Source organism: Typopeltis vanoorti, chromosome 17 (genome assembly GCF_054136105.1).
Source record: "Typopeltis vanoorti isolate ZY-2024b chromosome 17, IOZ_Tvanoo_1.0, whole genome shotgun sequence".
In the NCBI taxonomy this organism is placed as follows: domain Eukaryota; kingdom Metazoa; phylum Arthropoda; class Arachnida; order Uropygi; family Thelyphonidae; genus Typopeltis; species Typopeltis vanoorti.
The window spans coordinates 14,729,636-14,751,890 of NC_143565.1; the positions used below are offsets into that span (position 1 = coordinate 14,729,636).

Below are 22,255 nucleotides of genomic sequence, written 5' to 3' on the forward strand. Positions count from 1 at the left end.
ATATGTTCTTTATTTTATTTTGCCTAAAACATTTATGCATTATGTGCAATAAAGTTTACGTACAATTTATAATTTTTATAATTTTATAGTATGTATTTGTTTCATAGTTTATGTTTTCTTAACTTACATGAATTACCTGAATTAACTAAAAATATATTTTTGTTGGATATGTCATTATTATTTATATAATTTAAAAAAAAAAACGATTTCGGAACATAACCCTACTTTTTCTCTGTGATCTGAGTCTCGCATAATGCGATTTTTATAACGCGGCATTTCTATGGAACCTAACATCTGCGTTATACGAGGATTATCTGTGTGTGTGTGTGTGTGTGTATCTAAAAAATTGATTTCCTGATTATGGATAAGTCATTAGATTTTTTTAAAATAGTTTCATTAATTCTAAAGTATGTTCAGCATGTCCATTCAGAATTAGACAGTAGTTGGGAAACATGGATTTAGAAGTTCTAATGTTACTGTTAATGATCTACAGCTGTTTTTGCTATTTGAATTATTTATTTTTTCTTTTTCAGGGATGATTTTGAAGTGTCTTGTTCTGAGCTTGACCAGCTTGTTGAAGCAGCTATGCAAATTGAAGGCGTCTATGGATCTCGTATGACAGGAGGAGGATTTGGAGGCTGTACTGTTACTTTACTTCGCAGTGATTCTGTAGAAAAGGTTATAAATCACATTAAGGTAAGGAAAATTTTTAGAAATAATCATAACTGTCATTATTATTTTAGAAAGAACTGGAAAGTGACATTAAATAAGACAGTTTTATTTTCTTTTTAAATGAATGTTGCTTCAACTGTATTGGCCAACATCATGAGAACAAATAGCAACATTACGATTGTAATTGAATGTAATTACAATCATTATGTAATTACATTACATAATGATTTACATTTGTTTCAAATAATGCTTTTCACATCTAGGAAGCTACTGATGCAGATGTTCTTCATGGGATTCTGCTCATGTCATCCCATAATGTTGAAGATTGGCACTCATGATATTAATAATAAAAACTAAAAGTTACCTCTTTTTTTAATTTAAAAATAATGAATTTCTAACTTTGTGATGCATTTATATAAAACAATTATAAAAAAAAACAAGCAACTTCTAGTATGATGAGTAACCCCAGTCTTTCAGACCAACCTTTGAATATACTGATTCTTAATTATATTCTCAATTTTTTTTTCTTTCCCCATGTGAATCCCACCCATGCAAGGTTGTAAACTTATTGCACATTAATGTCACTACTGTGGGTAGGCTAACCATTTGATAATCCAGCAACTCTGCTCTGGAGACCAAACACGGTACTTTTTCAAGACATTTCTGACTTCCAATAAGTAGGACAGTGGTTTCACAATGAATGATAAAATTAACATCCCACATTGGCTAACCATGCATTCATTTAAAAAAAAAAACATAAAAAATTATACCTCATTATCAAAGATAGGATTTTAATTGTATGTTTTTTTTTCCTGTATCTTCTTCTTCATCGATCTCCTCATGCCTGAGGACTTGTGACCTTGTGTATCAAGGAATTAATAAATGCAAGGGTTGGACTGCTCAGTATACTGGAAACTTGCCACATTTGGAAGCTAGTATTTTATTTAATGTCATTTTCAAGTTCGGAAGAACATAATAGAAATATTATGTTTGCCTGACTCAAAGTTAAAAACTTCTGTCATCATTATTACAGTGGCTGTTTCTATAGTAAATTTGTTCACTTCATCAAACTACTGAATAATCACAGCCGAGCATCATTTTCTTTAAAATATTATTTTAAAAAAAAAATTCACTGTGGCAACCTATTCTATAAGTCGTTATCTCTTTACTGTAGTGAAACTTTGATTGTGTATATATATATATATATATATATATATATATATATATATCAGTTATATCATTTCTTATAGTGGTGATCCGGTGATCCAAAAGTTTTTGAAATTTATGCTTTATTCTGCATTTATTTTTTCTGTATGTTTAATTAATTCAAACTTGTTCTTGCTAGCAAAATGGTATATTATTATTATTATTATTAAGAGAGAGACCTCCAGGGAGTCAGGAACTCATCAAAGGAGGCCACATACTATTTGCACCAGCTGTCATACCTGTTCTTGAATTCATTTACACTACTTGCACGCACCACATCCAATGACAATCCATTCCAATCAGGCACCACTCTATGAAAGAAAAATCTAGTCCTCATCCCCTTCTTGACAGCATTCATTCTTAACTTCCAAGGATGCCCTCATATTCTTTCCTAACTCTCCATAAAATTCCATCTACTGAAATCTTGTGACCTTTTTGGGAAGTTTGTCTCAATCATATCAACCCTTCTTTCTCTTGTTTGCTAGTTTCTGCAGCCTGCAAATTCTCGATCTCTGTCTTAATAATCAGTATTCCAATCCTGATATAATTTTTAACACTCTCCTTTGCACTCTTTCTCTCTCTCTACTGTATTGGAATCACCACAGAAACTAGGAGACCAGATCTGCACACAATATTCCAAGTGAGGTCTTATCAAGGTCTTGTAAAGAGGCAAAATGACTTCCTTCACTTTACTGTCAATGTTCATTTTCAGCATTGCAATTATCTTCCGATCTGTATGGCCCTTGAACTTCAACTATTCATTTATATATAAATGAATTTCAAAGTTTAAAAAGTTTGAAGTTGAAAATAGTGGTCAAAGTTATCTAATTGGAACTTTACAAGTTTGAATTTGGGATATTCCTGTTGAACACTGTGTGTTATTCACATTCCAAGTATTTCAATGAGCTATTTTACCATCTGTGCAATGTGCACTCTAAACCTCAACACTCTCCATAGTCATCTTCTAAATCCTAGCCTCATCAGTTTTCTGCTGTCCAGTTCCACCAGTGTAGTACACAGCTTGTGATTTCTTCAATCCAAAGTACCTTACCTTACACTTTGCCTCAATAAAATGGTAGCCATTATCCTTTCTTCATACTGTCAGTCTAATATCATATCATTCTGCAGAATCTTCATCCTCATTAACTATTGCTCTGCCCATCAGCAAACAATGCAAACTTTTACCTTAAATCAATTCCTATATACTGATGTGCAAATAAAATAGCAGCAGCAGCCTGAGTGCAGAGCCCCTGCACTATCAGGCTGCTGATATTACTAGTTCCAACCTTCTGGATTCTTCCATATCAACAGCTTCATATCCTTCCCCATTTGCTTCAGTTTATGTAATATGTAATAGAGCTCCATGTGGTGTATCCTGTCAGTTGTCTACAAAATTCTCATTATCATTCTGTAGCCATTTCTTTTATCCAATCAACTGTTAGCCTATTATAAAAAGTGAGTAAATTACTAAAGTGAGATCTGTCCTTCACACAACTGCCGTCTCCTCCACAGAGAATCATATTCCTGAATTCTATTGCTTACTAATTTCTCCAGTAACTTAACCACCACTGTTGAGATAATTGGTCTATAATTTGCTACTTCTGTCTTGGAGCCTTCTTTATCCTTGCACATTCTTATAATATATCAGTTGATATCCATATCTCGTGGCTTCATTTGCATTAAGGTTTTACAATATCCTAAGCATCCCTCATAGTGAAGAATTTATGGAGACACAACACAACGTGCTAGAATAATTACCTTACTTAACATTAAGCAAATAACAACTGATGTTCTGACCTCTGTATTGAGGTCATCATCAGAAAATATACATATGTACAATATACAAGCTACATGCTGTTGCATTATACAAAAGTAAAATTAATCTAAATGTTTGTTAATCATTTATCCTAGACCTCTAGTGAAAAAAAAAAAAAAAAAAAACACGGAACTACATTAAACAATTTCTACAGTCCTTTCATATTGAGTATTGAGATTTTCTTCTGTCTGGGGTTGTTCTGGTTGCTATATGGGTCCTCCACATTCTTGGAATAATTAATCCATCATTTTTGTTCCCATTTGGATGATGTTCAGCATTTCACAAACTTCTTTGAATTTTCTTTCATACCAGGTTTTGGTGCAGTGTAGAGACTTAATGCCTTTCCAGTCAATTCTGTGGCATGTTTGGAGTGTGTGGTCTGATAGGCCTGTTTTACCATAGTGGAGATATTTAATGTGGCATTTGTGTTCATTTTTTCTGATTGGGATGGTGCATCCTATTTCCCCTATATATGGTAGGTTATAGGTACATTGAATTTTGTAAACCCCTGGGTGGGCAAGGTATTGAAGAGGATCTTTGGAGGAGCTAAGTAAATTTCTTAGTTTTGCTGGGAGTTTGAAAGTTGTCTTGATATTGTATTTAAGTAGTGGTCTATCTATTTTTTCTAAAATGTCCCTAATGTAGGGTTTGGCTATGGCATTCTTGTAATGTTTTTTTGCTTTTAATGGCATTTTTATGGAGGATCTTGTGAACTGTTTTTTTTTTTTTTTTATTATTATTGTAGCCATTTTTTACAAATGTTTGTTTAATGATTTCAAATTCTTGGTTCAGAGCTTGTTCATTGGAGCAAATTGTTCGGACTCTGTGTTTGAGGGTGCTGATGACTCCTAGTTTTTGTATTGGATGGTGGTATGAATTTTTATGTATTTATCAGCCTGTATGTGTAGGTTTGCAGTAGACAGTGAAGGAGAGGCAGCCTGAGGGAAGAAATGTGATGAGTGTGTCTAGAAAAGGAAGAAAGTTATTGTTTTTGATTTCATTAGTGAATTGGATATGTTTGTGTTGTTTATTCAGGTTGCTTAGGAATATATTTAATGTTTCATGGCCGTGGGGCCAAATGGCAAAAATATCATCAACATATCTGAGCCAGAGTTTGGGTTTTTAGGCTGGCCGAAACCGGTCTAAGTAGTGACCCTTTCCCATAATGCATAGCATTGTACATGTCTGCAAGAATATGCGCCTTGCATTATTTGATACTAAGGCAAGTCATTAGTCTCTATATACGAGTTGCCTAGAGCTGAAATTACTTCAGGTGCAAATTTTGTTTGCTTACAAACTTTCTTACAAGTTGAACAGCTTGAAAAAAAAAAAAAATGAGAGTTTGAAACCTTGGAGAGTGGCAAACTCTGAAGAAAACATTGATTGATTCAGTGAGAGACAGAAAAATCAGAACTAACTCCATTGACTTGGGTAGTTAAAGGCAATTATGGAAAGGAAGAAAGGGTCTCAAAAGGTCATAGCAAGTAAGCATGTGCTCTGAGACAAAGCAAAATGTAAGAAAGTGAAGTGGTGTGTAAAAGTAGCTAAACAATGGAAGGACTGACAAGAGTATAGAAGTAAATATCAGGAAGGTGTCAAAATGTTTTGGAGTCCACCGAAAAAGCTTAGAAACGGAGAAGGAGGTACTGTAAAATGAATTAGAGATGATCAAAGTACAATGAAAACTAAAGGTTGGCCTGGTTGGATAGCATATTTGCTCTCCAGCCAAAAGGCTGTGGGTTCGAATCCTGCCATGGGCATGGATGTTGGTGTAGTTGCAGTCAGTCGGTGATTGAATGGTGGAGACAGAGTTGTAGAGCAGGTGCCCTCCCTCGATGAATCCTTGGACTCCCTGGAGGTGTCAAATAATAGTATTATTTGCATTTTTTGAAAATTATGGAGACAACTACCATGTTTGAATAAAAACTTTGAATATTATTAAAGATAAATTTATCAACAAATATTTAGAGTAATTACTTTGAAAGATTATTAAATGTTAAACAAGAAGTGGTAGAAAATATTCAAGGAATGCAATCAGGAATATAAATATCTGAATCTGGAGTGGATGCTATTCAACCAGAAATCTTCAAATATGGAGATATATATGGAGATATAAAAGTTTTTACAGTGGTTACGCTGCATAATTCAGAACTGGTCAATAGTTCAAATTCCAGATGATAATTAAGTAGAGCTCTCATAGTACCCATCTATAAAATAAAGGAAAATAAACCTAAATTGAGAATTATTATAAATCAATTCCCTCACTTTCACATAAGATTTATGCAAAAGCATACTTAAGAAAAATTGTGGAATGGAAACTTTGAGAAGAATAAGTTGAGTTCATACTTAAAATCTGATCTTCACAACCAAATAGAGGTTGTGAGAATCAGATTTTAAATTTTGTAAATATCTTAAAAAAAAAAAAAAAAAGTATCTGAAAAGCTGTTCACACTGCTACAATTATATGGTGTACTTTAGACATTATATCAAGCAATGTATTGTCTATATTTCAGTTACAAATCAGCAGTTAAAATTGAAGGCGGGACAAGAAGCTGGTTTGATGTTAAATCAGTTGTGAGACAAGGGTGTACACTATCTTCACAATTATTCATAATATATATGGATGACATTATGAAAGAAAGTGGCATTAAACTTGATATCAGAATTGGAAATGTTAATCTCAATATTTATGCAGATGATATTGTACTCTTAAATAAATCCAGTACAAGTCAGCATGAGTCAACTAAATTGAATAATGCCGAGTGGTTAGCATATCCGCTCTCCAGCCAAAAGGCTGCGGGTTCAAATCCTGCCGTGGGCATGGATGTTTGTGATTGTCTGTGAAAATGCTAATTGCGTTGGTGTAGATGATGAACATAGTTGTGGTGGAGATGGAGAGTTGTGGAGTAAGTGCCCACCCTCGATGAGTCTTTGGACTCCCTGGTGATGTTATGTAATAATAATAACTAATGTAACAAATTTGATATAAAAATCAGCAATAAAAATACTATGAAAAAAATTAATAAATACAGCTCATTAAAATTATCAGCTTTATCCTGAATGAAGAATCTATTGTAAAACATTTCAGCTATTTAGGCACACTTAAAGGCAAATTAAATATGGAAATAACCAACAGAATTAGTAAAGCTGATATGGTAGGGAGTCAAGCAAATATATTTATATGGAATAAGTGAGTGTGAAAGAAATTGGTCAAAACATTAAAGTGAAACTAATTTTAACTTATTGATCTGAGAACTGGGTTAGAAATAAAACACTTGATCAAAGATGGAGACTACATATGTGGGAGTTCTGAGAAAAATTGGAGTGCATCATCAATGGCAGAATCATATTAAAACTGAAGATATTAGTGAGGAATTTGACATTAGCAACATTCAGGAGTAGAGCTAATCTCATGTATGATCAACAGACTGGGAGAGGAAAGGTTAGCAAAATAGATGTTTGATGGCATCAAAAAGATCTAGAGGAAGATCAAAATATAAGAATTAACAATATCGGAGTCCTGACAGATAAGATTAATTGGGAAGAAAATTGTTGAAAAGAAATTAGTAATAATGTAACCTTTTCATGTGGTATTGTCATAGTATCCCCTCATTTCTATCCCCCTTGAAGGCACATATCTATCAGGAATTTGTGATTATTCTTTCTTAAAAGAACTATTGCTGAAAGTGCTTTTAAGAGAGATGAAACATCAAAGCACTTTCAATCATTAAATCTATTCAGACAAGATTTGTGGTTTGATAAATCTAATAATTCCCTTCATAATGAAATTATCAAAAGGTAAACAGGAGACTTCATCTGCCACCTACTGGTGCTTAAAACCATAGTGGTTATTTGATCTTTATGCTGAGGGACATGGATGCTACATCTGCATGTTTTGACTCATCCCTGGATAGTTTTTCTGGGTTAATTTTTTTTAGGATGGGGATATATCCAGTCATTAACATCACTACCACTGTGATAAGTACATGCAGAACATTGGATTGCTGCACACCTACAAGACTTCCATGAGAATTCAACAGCTATACTTAGACTGTGGTGGCCTGAACATCAGTCCCATCAACCTTTTAGAATTTCAAGGTTTAAATAATTGGTATATTGGTGCTTGCTAAACTGAACTAACATATATCACTCATGTTTTTAAACTTATTAATAAGTTGCTTTTTTTCTACTCTGCTTTAGTTGTATTCTTTGGAAAAGGCTTTCTCATCTTTATAACTCACAGCTGTTGAAACATGAATAAGTTTTGCAAACTCTGTGCAAAAGTTTAATTATGTCCTAAATTAATAGTTAAAACTGCTTCCCCCTCCCTCATCATCATTCCACTCTGAAAGTAAAATTCAATCATTTGCTTTCCTGGCATGGAGGTTTTTAAGGATAATGGATGTTGTTGTAATTAATGCACTTGCCCACTGCTTACTCTCCTGATTCTCTACTCGCATACTTGTAATTTAGTTCATTTAAAGGATAAGTGTTAGAATAATTTGCATCTGCAGACTACATATGATAGGCAGTATGTGAATAATGGTTAAGGTGAGTCATGAGTTTTCTAATTTGGAGATGCTTGAATTTTATTGTTTACTGAAAGTACTAATTTTTCATTTCAGAAACAGTATAATGGAAGCCCATTGTTTTTTATTTGTAGTGCAGAGGATGGAGCACACTCTTGTACTTTGAAATTATAACATTTTACATGGTATGAAGTTATGTATAACTGTTTGTTTACTAGAAGTGCAATAATATTAAAGTATTATGCTCAAGATTTAGTTTTTGATTTTATAAAATCTCAATATCATTTGTTCTTGTAATAATCAGTTTTCAATGTATGTGATACGCATTTGGCTAGACCTGGCTATAAATGTACACCATACACCAGTACACTTTGCAATTCAAAACTAGATGGAAGTGGTAAGTTTTCCTTCTCAAGAAAAACCAGTTGTCATCCAAGAGATGGCATGAGTGATTTCTCTCTTTTGGTGTGTATTATGAGATATTCAAGCACCCAGTAGATTTCTTTTGTCTTCTCATATGCCAGTTATTTTGTCACAGCTGGTTGCAGTGCCGTAACAAGGGCATGGCGAAAGAGGTGCCCACCACGGGCGCAAAACGTAAAAATAAATAAAGATATAAAAGTCTATTTTATATTGTATTTTTAAAATACGGCGCTTTAGACACGCAAATTCTGCAACACACTGCAACTCATTTTGATGGGGTTAATAGTAAGTATTTAACATATTGCATTTAGTAAAATTTAACTTGTTACATTTAAATTTTTCAAAATTTTTGGGTTGGGGGCGCAAGTTAGACACTTGCCACAGGCGCTTCATACTCTCGTTACTGTACTGGCTGGTTGGATAAATTTCAAATTTAAAATGATCAATTTCAATCATTTAAAAATGACTCAAGCCAAGTGCTGAAACATTTCCCCTGCATCTATCCTATAAAACCCTCTAAGCAACTTAAATGTTTTTATCATATCCCGTCTTTTTCTCCTATCAACCAACTTCTGCAAATCGCATGGCTTCAATATATCCTCATAGGGAACATTCCACAGGCCACTCGCCTCTGAATCCTCTCCACCACTTCCTCATCCCCAAGAAACCCAGCAGACCAGACTTGAGCACAGTAATCCAGATGTGGACATATTAAGGCCTTATAAAGAGGAATAACTTATTTTTTTCTACTTGTTAATATGCTCTTCAATAGCTAAGTAATCTTATGGGCTACCTTAGCAATACGTCCTCTAAACTTGAACTCTCTGTCTACCAGCACCCCTAAATCTCTAGCTTCACCTATTTCCTAGAATACAGTTCCATCAATGTGATACAAGACTTGTATCACATTGATGGAACTGTACTCCACTAGTCAATTATTTTTGCCTCTATTCTTCCCCTCCATATTCCACTTTTTGAGATCTTTCCAGCAGCCACCCTCTTATCCACTTAACCAGTCATATCCATCCTCATTTATGTAACAGTTCCATGTAGTCTTCTGTCAAATGCCTTTGCAAAGTAATCAAATAATCATGTAGCCATTTCCTTTATCCAACTCTGCTGTTACTCTATTATAAAAAGTTAAGTTACTATGACCAATCCTTCACATTACCCCTTATACAGTATCATATTTTTATCTCTACCCATTCTTAAATTGTCTTTTTTACCAATTTTTCTAGTACTTTTATCACCATGCCTGAGATACTTATTGGTCTATAATTTGTTAGTGCAGTCTTGGAACCTTCCTTATGCAAGGGAATTATTTTGCCCTCCTTCTACTCCCTTGGAACTCTGCCAGAGCTGAGACTTAAAGATCCTAGTCAAAGGCATTGCTAGTTCCCTAGCTGATATATCTAATCCCATAGCTGAATTTACATTGAGATTCTGCAATATCCTAAGAACCTCCAATTCATCCACCTCATTACAGTCTGTCGCATAGGTTAAAGCAGTAACCTCACTAGGATGATAAACCCTTGCAAAGTGGTCACTTCCTCTTACTTGCCACATAACGAACTTTACTTTTCACTTTTTTCCATTCTATCTACTTCTATCATCAGGAACAGCTTCCATGTTGTCTTTACCAGCTCACCACCTTATCTGGTCAAGAAACATCCAACAGATTCCTTTCTTCATCTTTTGCCATACATGGCACTAATGTGCTGTTGGTTTTGTAACTTTCTAATGGATTTCATATAAAATAAAAGAAAACGATTATAATAGTCTTCCAATGCCACAAGATTTGCTATAACACATTGTAGTAATTTTAATTGCTATGATTATTATACAGGAATACATTTAAGAAAAATACATTTTGATGGCTGTCTGCGTTAGTGACAACTGAACTCCCTGATAAATGAGAATGAATTGCATTATAATTTAATTTTCACTTGATGTACTTTTGCTATTTTTCACTAGCAAAAGTAGGGAAACAAAGCGACCAGGATTGGTTCACCCAAGTTTCTGAGGGTTAAAAAAGTTTGTGTTGGATTTTCCATTTAAAATGCAAATATTTGTGACTGCACTATGCACGTACTCTCATGCATCAAGGACAGTTTTTCAACCATCTGCTCATCCAGATTATTAATGTACTATAGATTAATAAACCTCTTGTGTTTGAAATAACAAATATATATATATCTTCATGTACTTGCATTCCATTAGTATCCTCTCAGTAACCTTTTCTCACAATTTGGGATTTAGTATGCAGACTAAAGACTACATTATAAGGAAACTGAACAGATAGCATATCATTACTTAAAAAGAAAGATAGAAATCAAGATATAGACAGGTACTTTAAGATTGCCTCCATAGCTCTCTTTAAGAACCATGTCCTTTGGATTAAAAACATGGGTTTGAATTCCATCTAGGATTTGAACTTATGAGTGCTTTTCAATTGAAGGTGAAAAAACCCACTACATCCATATGGATATAGCATGGGTTTTCATCTTGCAAGTTAGACAAACTGGCCAGAACAACACAATATTTATGTAGATGGGATTAAATTCCCAATGGTAATATTTAAGTTTTTATGAAGCCAGGTTACTTGGTTGTGTCAGGCCATACAGTCTAATTATGTTGATATAAAGGACATGTTAGACTACCATAGTCTACTTGAAGATGTATACCAGGAGATAATATTCATAGTTGACCAAAAGTGAAACTTTTATTTACTTGAAATCGGTTAGGAGCTTGCCATTGTATAAGCATATTAGGTAGGCTGGATTCAACTTCCACTGTAGCATGGATGTTTATAATGCCACTAGGAGATACAAAAAAAAAAAAATGTAAGAACAGCATCCTCTTCATTGGAGACATGAAAAAAAAGTATGTTTGACATCTGGAGCAGTGGCTCTGAATTATCTAATTCTCATCTATTTTTGTAAGAACAGCATCCTCTTCATTGGAGACATGAAAAAAAAAGTATGTTTGACATCTGGAGCAGTGGCTCTGAATTATCTAATTCTCATCTATTTTTGTAAGAACAGCATCCTCTTCATTGGAGACATGAAAAAAAAAGTATGTTTGACATCTGGAGCAGTGGCTCTGAATTATCTAATTCTCATCTATTTTTGTAAGAACAGCATCCTCTTCATTGGAGACATGAAAAAAAAAGTATGTTTGACATCTGGAGCAGTGGCTCTGAATTATCTAATTCTCATCTACATTATTGATGTACTATAGTTCTACAATCCAACACAGATTGAATTTTTATATTAATGTTGCTTCCATGGAGTCTGAAGACTCATCTTGGAGGTCATACACTCGCACACCACAATTATCATACCCTGCATTGAGTACTCACTATCCACTGTCAATACATTCATTCACCACTTGCCATGCATAAAATTTTTCACTTCCTTACTCAGTAGTAGTTTTCAGGAATGACCTGTTGTTCTCCTGCAAATGTTGCAAAAGCAAATGTTGCAGAGACATAACTATGATGCTCAGGAATGAAAATATGAGGACAGATTATGGAAATATGGTCTGCAGAGACTTGGTACATAAGAAAGATAATATGATTGAAACATAAGTTGGTGAGAGGAGCCTTTGGTAGATACAGGGAAATTGCCTTAGGATAATAGGAGAACAACAGGTCATCCCTGGAAACTACTAATGAGTAAGGAAGTGAAAAATTTTATGAATTGCAGATATGAAATCAATGAATGTCTGTAAACGACATATATTTTCCAGCTTTCTGGGATGAAAGTCTTGAGATTGGTTCACTCTCCTTCAGTGTTAAACAGGCAACAAGGATCCCCATCATAATGCTAGATGTGAATATAGACCTCTTTTTTTTTTATAACTAATTGCCTCTTTTGGGTCTACCTGGCCTTTTCCCATTTGGTTTATATTTTATTAATTGTATAAGAAGGTATAGTACGAGGGTGGTCTGAAAATTTCTTGGCCTAACAATGAAAAAATAAATTTATAATTTCAAAATTATTTTTATTTTTCAACATAATCTCCAGTGATGTGCAGTGCCATTATCCCATCCCTGTAGTAGTTCTCAGTAAGATCTGCAAAATACTGCTCTACAGCTGCAATCACCTGTTGATTTGAAGAAAAATGCTGACCAGCGAGGAAGAGTTTTAGTTTTGGGAAGAGATAGAAGTCAGAGGAAGCCAAATCTGGAGAACAGGGTGGATATTCCAACAATTCATAGTGCTGATCTCTTAATTTTCCCATTGCCAAATCACCTTTGTGGGCAGGTGCATTGCCCTGATGAAAGATTTTTTTTTTCCTGCAAACCAGGTCTTTTCTCGTGAATTTTTTCGTCTAGTCTGCTTAAAAGATAGGAATAAAATTCCCCAGCGACTGTTTTACCCTTTTCAAAATAATAAACAAAATGCCTTTAGCATCCCAAAACACATACGGCTTTGGGATGCTAAAGGAGACAAGTTTTTTTGGTGCTAAAAAACTGGCTTCTGTCCACTGTTTGGATTCTGGTGTGTACTGATGAATCCAAGTCTCATTCATAGTAATAAATTGACACACAAAATCAGTTTTATTCTTCTAAAACGCTCCAAGCACTGTTCAGAGATTTTCAGGTGAGTGCGTTTTTGATCTGCATGGCACCCATCTTGCACAAAGCTTTTTTCATTTGCAATTCTTCATGCAAAATATATCCTACGCATTCTTTAGAAATGCCTATAGTCTCAGCAATTTTATGCACTTTGACTTGCTGATCATCCAATACCATATCATGCACCTCAATGATTTCTGGTGTTATTATTACATAACACCTCCAGGGAATCTAAAGACTCATCAAGGGAGGGTACCTACTCTACAACTCTCAATCTCCAACTAGCAACTACCTTCATCATCTACACCAACGCCATCTACTGCCGACCACAGCTAGTATTTCCACAGAGAATCGGAAACATCCATGCCAAACTTTTATATGAACTTTGAATGAATTTCTTTTGGCGTTAAGCCTTTTACAAATAATTTTATAACCGCACGATACTCAATTTTATCCATTTCAAGGGATAGACAATACTTTTGCTTCAGACAGCTGTATAATAAAACAAACTACTTGATAGAATGACTTGAAATTTCACATGGATTCTTATAACAAATGTACCAACTTAGAAAAAAAAAAAAATTACTGTTAGTGTTGCCATCTATGGCCGAGAACTTTTCAGACCACCCTCATACATGTTGGCTATTCGCTTTATATGTTCTGTCCAATTTTGTTTATATTTGATCTAAAAATGTATAAGTGCACTTCTCACAAATCTCATTTTTATTTATCTTTATTGTCAAAATTTTGCAGTCATTATATATGGACAATAAATAAAGAATAAAAATATACAAATGGTTTAGCATTTGTATATTTTTTTCTTTATTGGATGTTAAGTGTATTTCTTTTTGTACAAGATTAGTTCAGTTCTATTGAAGTTTTTCAAATGTCCAAGATAAAAGTATTTATCTGAACTGGAGTTGTCCACAAAATGTCACTGTTTTAGTTTTGTAAAGATATTTTTATTCCAAACTGTTCTATGATGCTTAAATTGTGTATTGTTCTTTGTAAATTATCAGTATAGAGATTTCCTGTTATGGAAATCTCTATATTGGTTTAAGTTAAGGGATATTACATCCCATATTGTTTCTTAGCCGAATAAGAAACTCAAAGAGTACACCTACTCACTGATGAGACCTCGATAAAGGTTGAAACCAGCCTGGGTAGTGACCTCTCATAATGTAGGACAGTAATACAGCTCCTAGGAGCTAAGTTCACATTATGGGTAAATACCAATAATAGTGATCAGAGCTTGCTCCACCCTTACTATGAGTTGCCTCAGTTTGCACTACCAAATGGGTCAGGTGCTGCACTATCCAGGTATTTGCTTACGCTTGGAATCGCCGAACTTTATATAGTTTCTATATTCGGCTAAGAAACAACATGGGATGTAATATCCCTTAACTTAAATAAGTTTGTCGCCGAATTGAAGCCTTTGGCTCTTCATATAATTAATAATTTATTAGGACACCTTCTTGGCAATTCTCATAGAAGGGATGCAAGTTCTGTTCGCTGCAAACTTGGTATTAACTAGGTCTACCTACTCAAAGGTTGAAACCAGTCTGGGTAGTGATCTTCTCTCATAATGTAGAACAGTAATACAGCTCCTAGGAGCTAAGTTCACATTATGGGTAAATACCAAGAATAGTGAGCAGAGCTTACTCCACCCTTACTATGAGTTGCCTCAGTTTGCACTATCCAGGTATTTGCTTACACTTGGAATCGCCGAACTTTATAGTTTCTATATTCGGCTAAGAAACAATATGGGATGTAACATTCCTTAACTTAAATAAGTTCATGTCGCCAAATTGAAGCCTTTGGCTCTTCATATAATTAGTCTCTATACTGGGTTATTAAAGTGTTCCATTAATATATATGAAGTGTGGGAGACACAGGGAAACCATGTCTTAGACCTTGATTTAAAATCAAGTTTTTTTTTTAAATCTCATTATTGCCCACAATGAAATATTTAAAAATGGGGATAAAAGAAAGCCTAATTACAGAGGAATTATAGTTTGTTAAAAATATGCAGCAGAGTAATGAAAAATTAGATATAAAAAATGGAATGTTAAAATGGATTTAAAAAAAGGACACTATATATATAATGTATATAATGCTGGAATCAAAAAATCTGGTTTTGACCTTTATTGAGGTCTCATCAGTGGAAGCCAGATTCAGAAGTGATACCATGGTAGAAATAATGCAGAAGTCATTTTCCATATACATACAAGTAGCACAAAAGGGGTCATACCTTATTAATAAAATACTCTCATTTAGAGATAGATGTTGAAAGTTTTTCCACTTGGTTATACTATGAATTAAATATGTAAAGAAATTATATTCTTGGTTTAATCTTTTATCAAAGGGTCTGGGTAGTGATCCCTCCCATAATGCATAGCATTATACATGTCTGTAAGGATATGTGCTATGGGATACTAAGACAAGTGATGTGATGTCATTAACTTCTATATACGAGTTGTCCAGTCATGAATTTACTTCACACCTACTTTGTTTGCTTGCACTTGGATAAAGGATTAAACCAAGTGGAAAAAACTTTCAGCTTGTAATATATATTTTTTTACTTTATCAAATGCTTTTCATAATCTATAAACAGAAGATGAGTTTTTAAATTAAATTTCTTGCTACAAGCAGTTCTAAACAAAATACTGAATCCATTGTAGTGTCCTTTTTTTAAAATCCATTTTGACATTCCATTTTTTATATCTAATTTTTCATTAATTACTCTGCTGCATATTTTTAACATATAAACTATAATTCTTCTGTAATTAGGCTTTATTTTATCCCCATTTTTAAATATTAGTATTTGTCTAATTGTATATGCAGTCGATTAAAATTAATTTGTCCACCTATTAATCAGGACAAGTCTAGAATAACAAAAATTTGAGGACAAGAATTTGCCTCATTGATTTGAAATACAATGGCATTTAAATTGCTTATGGGTTGGGACTTAGAATGAAATCAAGAAAAATTTTACTGGATGTTGACAATTGTATGCCACACCCATATTTAGATTCTCTGAAAAATATTCACTTGGAATTTATCTCCCAATACTCCTTACTATAGCCAGTGGACATGGAATCAAAAAATCTGAAGATCTTATATGAAAAGTTGATAAATTACATACTTGAAGCAATTGAAATCTATTGACATGATCTTCAAAAGCTAAGGAAGTCAAACATGAAAGTTCAAGAAGAATAAGCAACAAGACCATCCAAACTGTTCTGTTCACTAGTTTTAAGCATAGTGTGGTTATGCCAAATATGGCCAATAGTGAAAATGATGTCTCATTAGAAGTGAACCACATCAGAATGCATAGTTTACATCATTGACAATAATCTTCAATGCTATAATGAAAATGAGTTTGAAGTTGTGGAGCAAATTGCAGCAAAACATCAGAGGACATTAGAACATGACACTTCCTGAGCTTGAATTCTTAACTAATGAAGACACTAGAAAATTTGTGGGATTATGATCATTTAATGCATAAGGCAATACTTGTTCAATTCCTAGATCACTAACTGCACGTGTTTAATATGTATATAAATACATTTTTAGGGCAAATACCTAACACTATTCTTTTTAAGTTTATAAGTCAATAATTTTGTTTTTTCAGTAAATGAAAACGTGCTTAAACTATCTTTTATCTTTATGTGCACATACCTTTTAAAGTTTGTATATGCATCTGGGCCAAATTAGACTATTCCTGATGTGGTCCAATTCACCAGAATACACTATTTTATTTAAAATTTTCAATCTCTGATGATATTTTCCCCCAGCAAATTTACATGGATTTGAAGTTTATTCTATCTTTTGCTGATTTACCATTTTTTTATTTTACTTAGGTCGTCCCTTTAATTCTTTCATTATTATACCATCTAAATCATTTTGTATGTTAATATTCTGTCCAAATATTTGATTTGTAAAGTAATCTAAAAAAAATATTTTAAATCACTTCCTTTGCAGTTTATTCTACTCATATCTTCAAATACAAAATAAGATCCACTGCCTAGAAAATACTAAAGCAGAAGAATGGTTTAGTCTTATATTTTATATTTTCTAGGTATGATAATAGGAACATCTACAAAAGCTTTAACATGAATCAATCAAGCAGCTTTCAGTGACAAACTATAGAATAAAGTATACAAATATTGAAGAAAAACGTAAGTTTGAAAATAAAGGAGTCAAGAGGCAGCATCCTGGAAAGGAAGTCAAATCATGAGAGAATGCAAAGAACATATGAAAATTAAGCCAAGCATAAAAGTAGCTAAACAAGACATGAAAAGACTGGTAAGAATGTAGAAAATATCACGAAGAAAGCAAAATGTCATGGAAGGTTAGAAATGGAGAAAAAAGTAATTCTAAAACAAATCAGATGATAAAGACAACATAAGAACTGGATATAGGCGTTCTGGATGTCTGAAATAATTACTCTGAAAAAAGAAATGAAATTAGCAGTGACAAAACAGTTGCAGAAAATATTAAAGAATGCAAAAAGGAAGCTGTAGTAGATATGCTCAAATATGTGGGTATAAATTTTTAGTGGCTCACTGCATACAAGGATATGCTGAAAAGTTGTGATAATCACCATGAAAAATTTGAGATAGAACAATGCAACTTACAGATTATTCTACATGTTCCCCAAGAAGTGTCACACTTCTTACAATGCTGCTGCATCATTTGCAATCCTCTGAGTCCCTTGTTGCACAAATCAGTCCTCAGCTGCAGATATGGCTTCATCTATGGTAAATTTTGTTCCTTTCAAGTATTTCTTTAACTTTGGGAATAGGAAATAATCAAATGGGGCCAGGTCTGGCAAATAGGGTGGGTGAGTCAGACCAAGTGTGTATTTGCCTGTTGGGTTTTGTGAGCAGGTACACTGTTCTGCAAAAGCAGTATGCCTCTGCTCAGTTTCCCCATTGTGCTTTTCCTTCAGAGTTCTTGAATAAACTGCTGCTGTAATAGTTACCTTTTTTGATTCACTTGGTAAAGATTACACATCGATATCCCAAAAGACAATGGCAAGAACCTTCACTGCTGACTTTTGGGTTTGGAACTTCTTTGGCTGTGGAGAACCTTTGTCAACACTCCATTGACTGTTGTTTAATGTCTTGTTCATAGTGATGAAGCAATGTTTCATCAACAGTCACAATATGAGCCCAAAAAAAATTGCACCTGCTTTCTCAAAATGATCCAAAATCCCTTGAGATGACAGCACACATACTCTCTCTCTTTTTGTCGACATTCAAACATTAGGGGATCCACTTTGCTGAGAGCTTCTAGATGATGGATAATGAGCACAACTCATTCCCTGGATATCCCAAGTCTTTGCAATGTTTCTGGCTGGTATTTGTCTGTTATCAAGGCATGCACTGCATTGATGTTTGCAGGTGTGATCGCTGTGGAAGGTCTTCCTGGCCTGAGTGCATCTGTTGTCTCAGGATGCCCAGTTTTAAACTTGGCCATCCATCTGGCAACTATTGGATACACTGGGGCACAGTCCCCTGGGCAACTGAGATTCACAAAGTTTGGTGAATCTCAGTTGCAGACCTTTCTTGAAGCATGGAGTTTTAAAGGATTTTAATATATGTTCTTTCTTGTGGTTATATCAGTTGCTTTAATATCATTTTTGTTCTAGGTGTTTATCACAACTTTACACCCCCCCCCTCCCCATTTGGTCAGGGGATCATATTCTGAAGGGACAGAATTTGACCACCTGACAAGTCTACTTGAGGAGGTTAAGAGAAATGCGGAAAGCTTGCAGGCAAAACCTTATACTTAATTCATGTAGATTTCAGAAAGTACAAAATATGTAGAGAGAAGAGCTATAGCCACAAATCCCAGTCAAATTGATTTCCCTTCCATTTATAATCATTTGACAAGCAAACTTGTTCCGTTATATTTTGCAGAAGAATAACACTGTTTAGTAAGTCATTGTTGAATTCTATTAACCATACATCAGAGTACTGTTTAAAAGTGTGTGCATTTGTTTCCCACACCTATTAAAAAATAGGTTAGGCTCATACCACGAGTATTTTAGTATTTCAAATATATTTACTTTAATCCCATATATTGCTTTCACTTATCTTTTTCTCTTAAATAAGACAAAAGAATTGTAATAAAGGGTAGCGCAAAAGTGGCAAAGTGATTGAAAAAAAAATCACAACTTTTTGAAATTCAATGTTGTTCTAATTTTTCTTTTCAGAGCCTGTGAAGTACGTCTGGGAGATTCAGTATGGAACGTTACACCATTATGCAACGAACCAAGATCATAGAGCTTTATTTTGAACAAAATCGTTCAATAATCCAAACCCAACAAGCCTATCACCATCATTTTAGTGTGCTAAATGCACTCTCTGAATCGATGCTTGGTTGGACGTTTTCAGCACTTAAGTATACGGTCTGGTGCACAGTTGCATCACGACGTGTTGTTGGACCATTTTTCTTTGAAGACAACAATGACAAATTTGTCATTCAATAATCCAGACCCAACGAGCCTATCAGCGGCATTTTAATGCGCTCTCTGAATCGATGCTTGGCAGGACGTTTTCAGCACTTGAGTATATGGTCTGGTGCACAGTTGCATCACAACGTGTTATTGGACCATTTTTCTTTGAAAACAACAATGACAATGCCGTAACTGTAACCGGTGAGCAATATCATGATGATCAACAATTTTTAAAGACCAGCTTTTGCTGATACTCCAGAGATGTGGTTCTAACAAGATGGGGCCATTGCACACACTGCTTGAACCACGATAGAGGTCTTAAGGAAGATTTTCGGTGAAGATCTAATTTCATGAAATTCTGCAAATTGATCCGCTCGTTCGCCAGATTTAACGGCCCCTGACTTTTTCCTATAGGACATCTTAAGGAGAGGGTGTATGTGAATAAACCCAGAACCACAGAGCAGCTCAAGGAGAACATTCGAGCCAAAATACGGGAATTAACGCCAGATACTCTGACACGAGTAATGGGAAAATGTTCTCAAAGAGACCAACTTTGTGAAGCTGAAAATGGTGGTCACTTACAGGGCATAGTCTTCCATACCTAGCTCATAAAACTTTCCATGGATTATATATTACTGTTTTGAAGAGAAATAAATTTAAAGTTATTATTGTAAACCCCTTCGCTACTTTTGCACCACCCTGTACAAATGAAACAATTAAAATAACTATATAACTATACAAATAATTATTTACATAAAATTCATGAGAGATTCGCACTTAACTTTAGGAATTAAAATTAGGACAAGCATGATATCTCTTACTGAAAATAACAGTACATCAGTGTGTGGAAACAAGCAATTCAAAAAATAGGAAGACAAGGTAAATACAACAATCAGTTTACCAATTAAAACGGTTGCTACATGCTAGAAAAATATTTTTAAAAATTTACTAAGATTGACCCTGTACCCACATATACTCAATGATGTACTGTTATTTTCAGTATGATATATTTGTGCTTTTCATTAAAGTTTACTATGGTCACGTATTATTTTCATTGTTTTATAGTTATGCCACAGTTACCTTGAAGATTTTTTTTTTCACAGAATTATTCATATCACAAATGTGAATTAACAATGACAAGATTTGTAGTAGCAGCACCTCTAATTTTAAATCATACTCTCACCATAACACTTTTTCTGAGTTTACTGTAATGAAAGTCTAACTGATATTCAGAAAATGAAAGAGCAAAATTCACAAAGCTCTCATTAAAATGTCCATTACTTCAAAAATATAAATGCATATGCTTAGAATTCCTGTTTGTAAGTTAATGAATAAATAGAATTAAAAAAAACATGTAATTTATAGAAGTCATGCTTCATGTAAAAGTGAAACTTAACCTGCAGTAGCAAGAAGAACAATTTTTTAAAGTAAATTTGCAATAAAACAAGTGGAATGAAGTATTTGTATATAAACAGTAAGTGCTGTAATTGTTAGTTAAGCTCCATGAAGGTTTTTGACAAAATTAAATACCTTGTAAATAATATTTATAAGGTTATTTTAAAAAAACACTGATCACACGAGTAGGGTTTACAGTGTGTGAAAAATCTTACAAGTATCACACAACAGTTAAAATATTTTGGGTATTACTTCATTTATTAAATATTTGGGTTACAGACAGAAAAATGACCGAATGGTGCATAAATTGGAAAATGCAGCAACATCTACATAGTAGACATTTAGAAATGGAATATAACACTTCTGGTCTACAATCATGCAAGGTGATGCTGGAACAAATAGCTTACTGACCATTGATGTAGAGGATTTCTATCTCAAACAGTAATTCAGCATTTGGTGGAATCGTGATACATCATTAAGGAAAAATCTAAGTACAATATTATCTGAAAACACAATCTATCAAAACATAAATAAAAAATGTAAATGTAACTCTTTCTAATAATTCAAACTATTATTTTCATGAAACAGGACAATATGATAGTTGCATATGAAATTTATCATGACTATTTGCTAATTCATCATAAATCACACCCTCAAGGTGGTGTACAGGCTACTTTGACAGTACTACGTGATTAAGTTTACATTATTACTAATCGCCTATCAACAATTTTCCTCCAAAGTAGTCTTTTACATGTCAGCACTTCTGACTGAATTAATGCACCTATAATCTTGGTATTCTTCTAGGACTATTTCCTGTTGTCTTGGCAAACAACCGTTTTGCTAACCTTTCCACTCCCATTCTGTTTAAGTGACCATACCTCACACATTCTACAATGTCAAATTCCTTCCTATATATTCATTTTTAATATGATTCTGCCATTAATGTCCTCTGTTCAGGCAGTTTTCTCGAAACACCTCTCTAATCTTTGACCAAGTGCCTTATTTCTAAACTCAGAAATCAGATCCACTACATAAAACTGGTTTGAACACTGTCTAAACTGCTAGTTTAGTGTTTTGGCTAATTTCTCTCTTATTCCACAGAAATTTATTCAACTGGCTCCTCATCATGATTAAGATTAAACAGATTAAGCTTAATCTGTTTCCAT

At 33.9% G+C, this 22,255-nt stretch overlaps 2 protein-coding genes across 3 annotated transcripts in view; one reads left to right on the forward strand and one right to left on the reverse strand.

The window, feature by feature from the left end:
• LOC150097177 (galactokinase-like) overlaps window positions 1-21,166 on the forward strand; it is a 71,459-nt gene extending 50,293 nt beyond the window's left edge. Inside the window, exons 7-9 of one of the 2 annotated variants that reach the window (XM_090407488.1) lie at window positions 534-696; window positions 8,320-8,408; window positions 19,452-21,166. In XM_090407488.1, the coding sequence (XP_090263614.1) occupies window positions 534-696; window positions 8,320-8,397 (241 nt within the window). In that variant the 3' untranslated portion in view covers window positions 8,398-8,408; window positions 19,452-21,166. Of the gene's footprint in view, window positions 1-533; window positions 697-8,319; window positions 8,475-19,451 lie in introns of those variants that run through there. The other variant, XM_090407487.1, reaches the window with a different exon arrangement.
• A 162-nt stretch (window positions 21,167-21,328) lies between these two features.
• LOC150097178 (uncharacterized) overlaps window positions 21,329-22,255 on the reverse strand; it is a 68,679-nt gene continuing 67,752 nt past the window's right edge. The window contains exon 4 of the mRNA XM_090407490.1: window positions 21,329-21,553. Coding sequence (XP_090263616.1) covers window positions 21,493-21,553 — 61 coding nt within the window. The 3' untranslated portion in view covers window positions 21,329-21,492. The remainder of the gene's footprint in view (window positions 21,554-22,255) is intronic.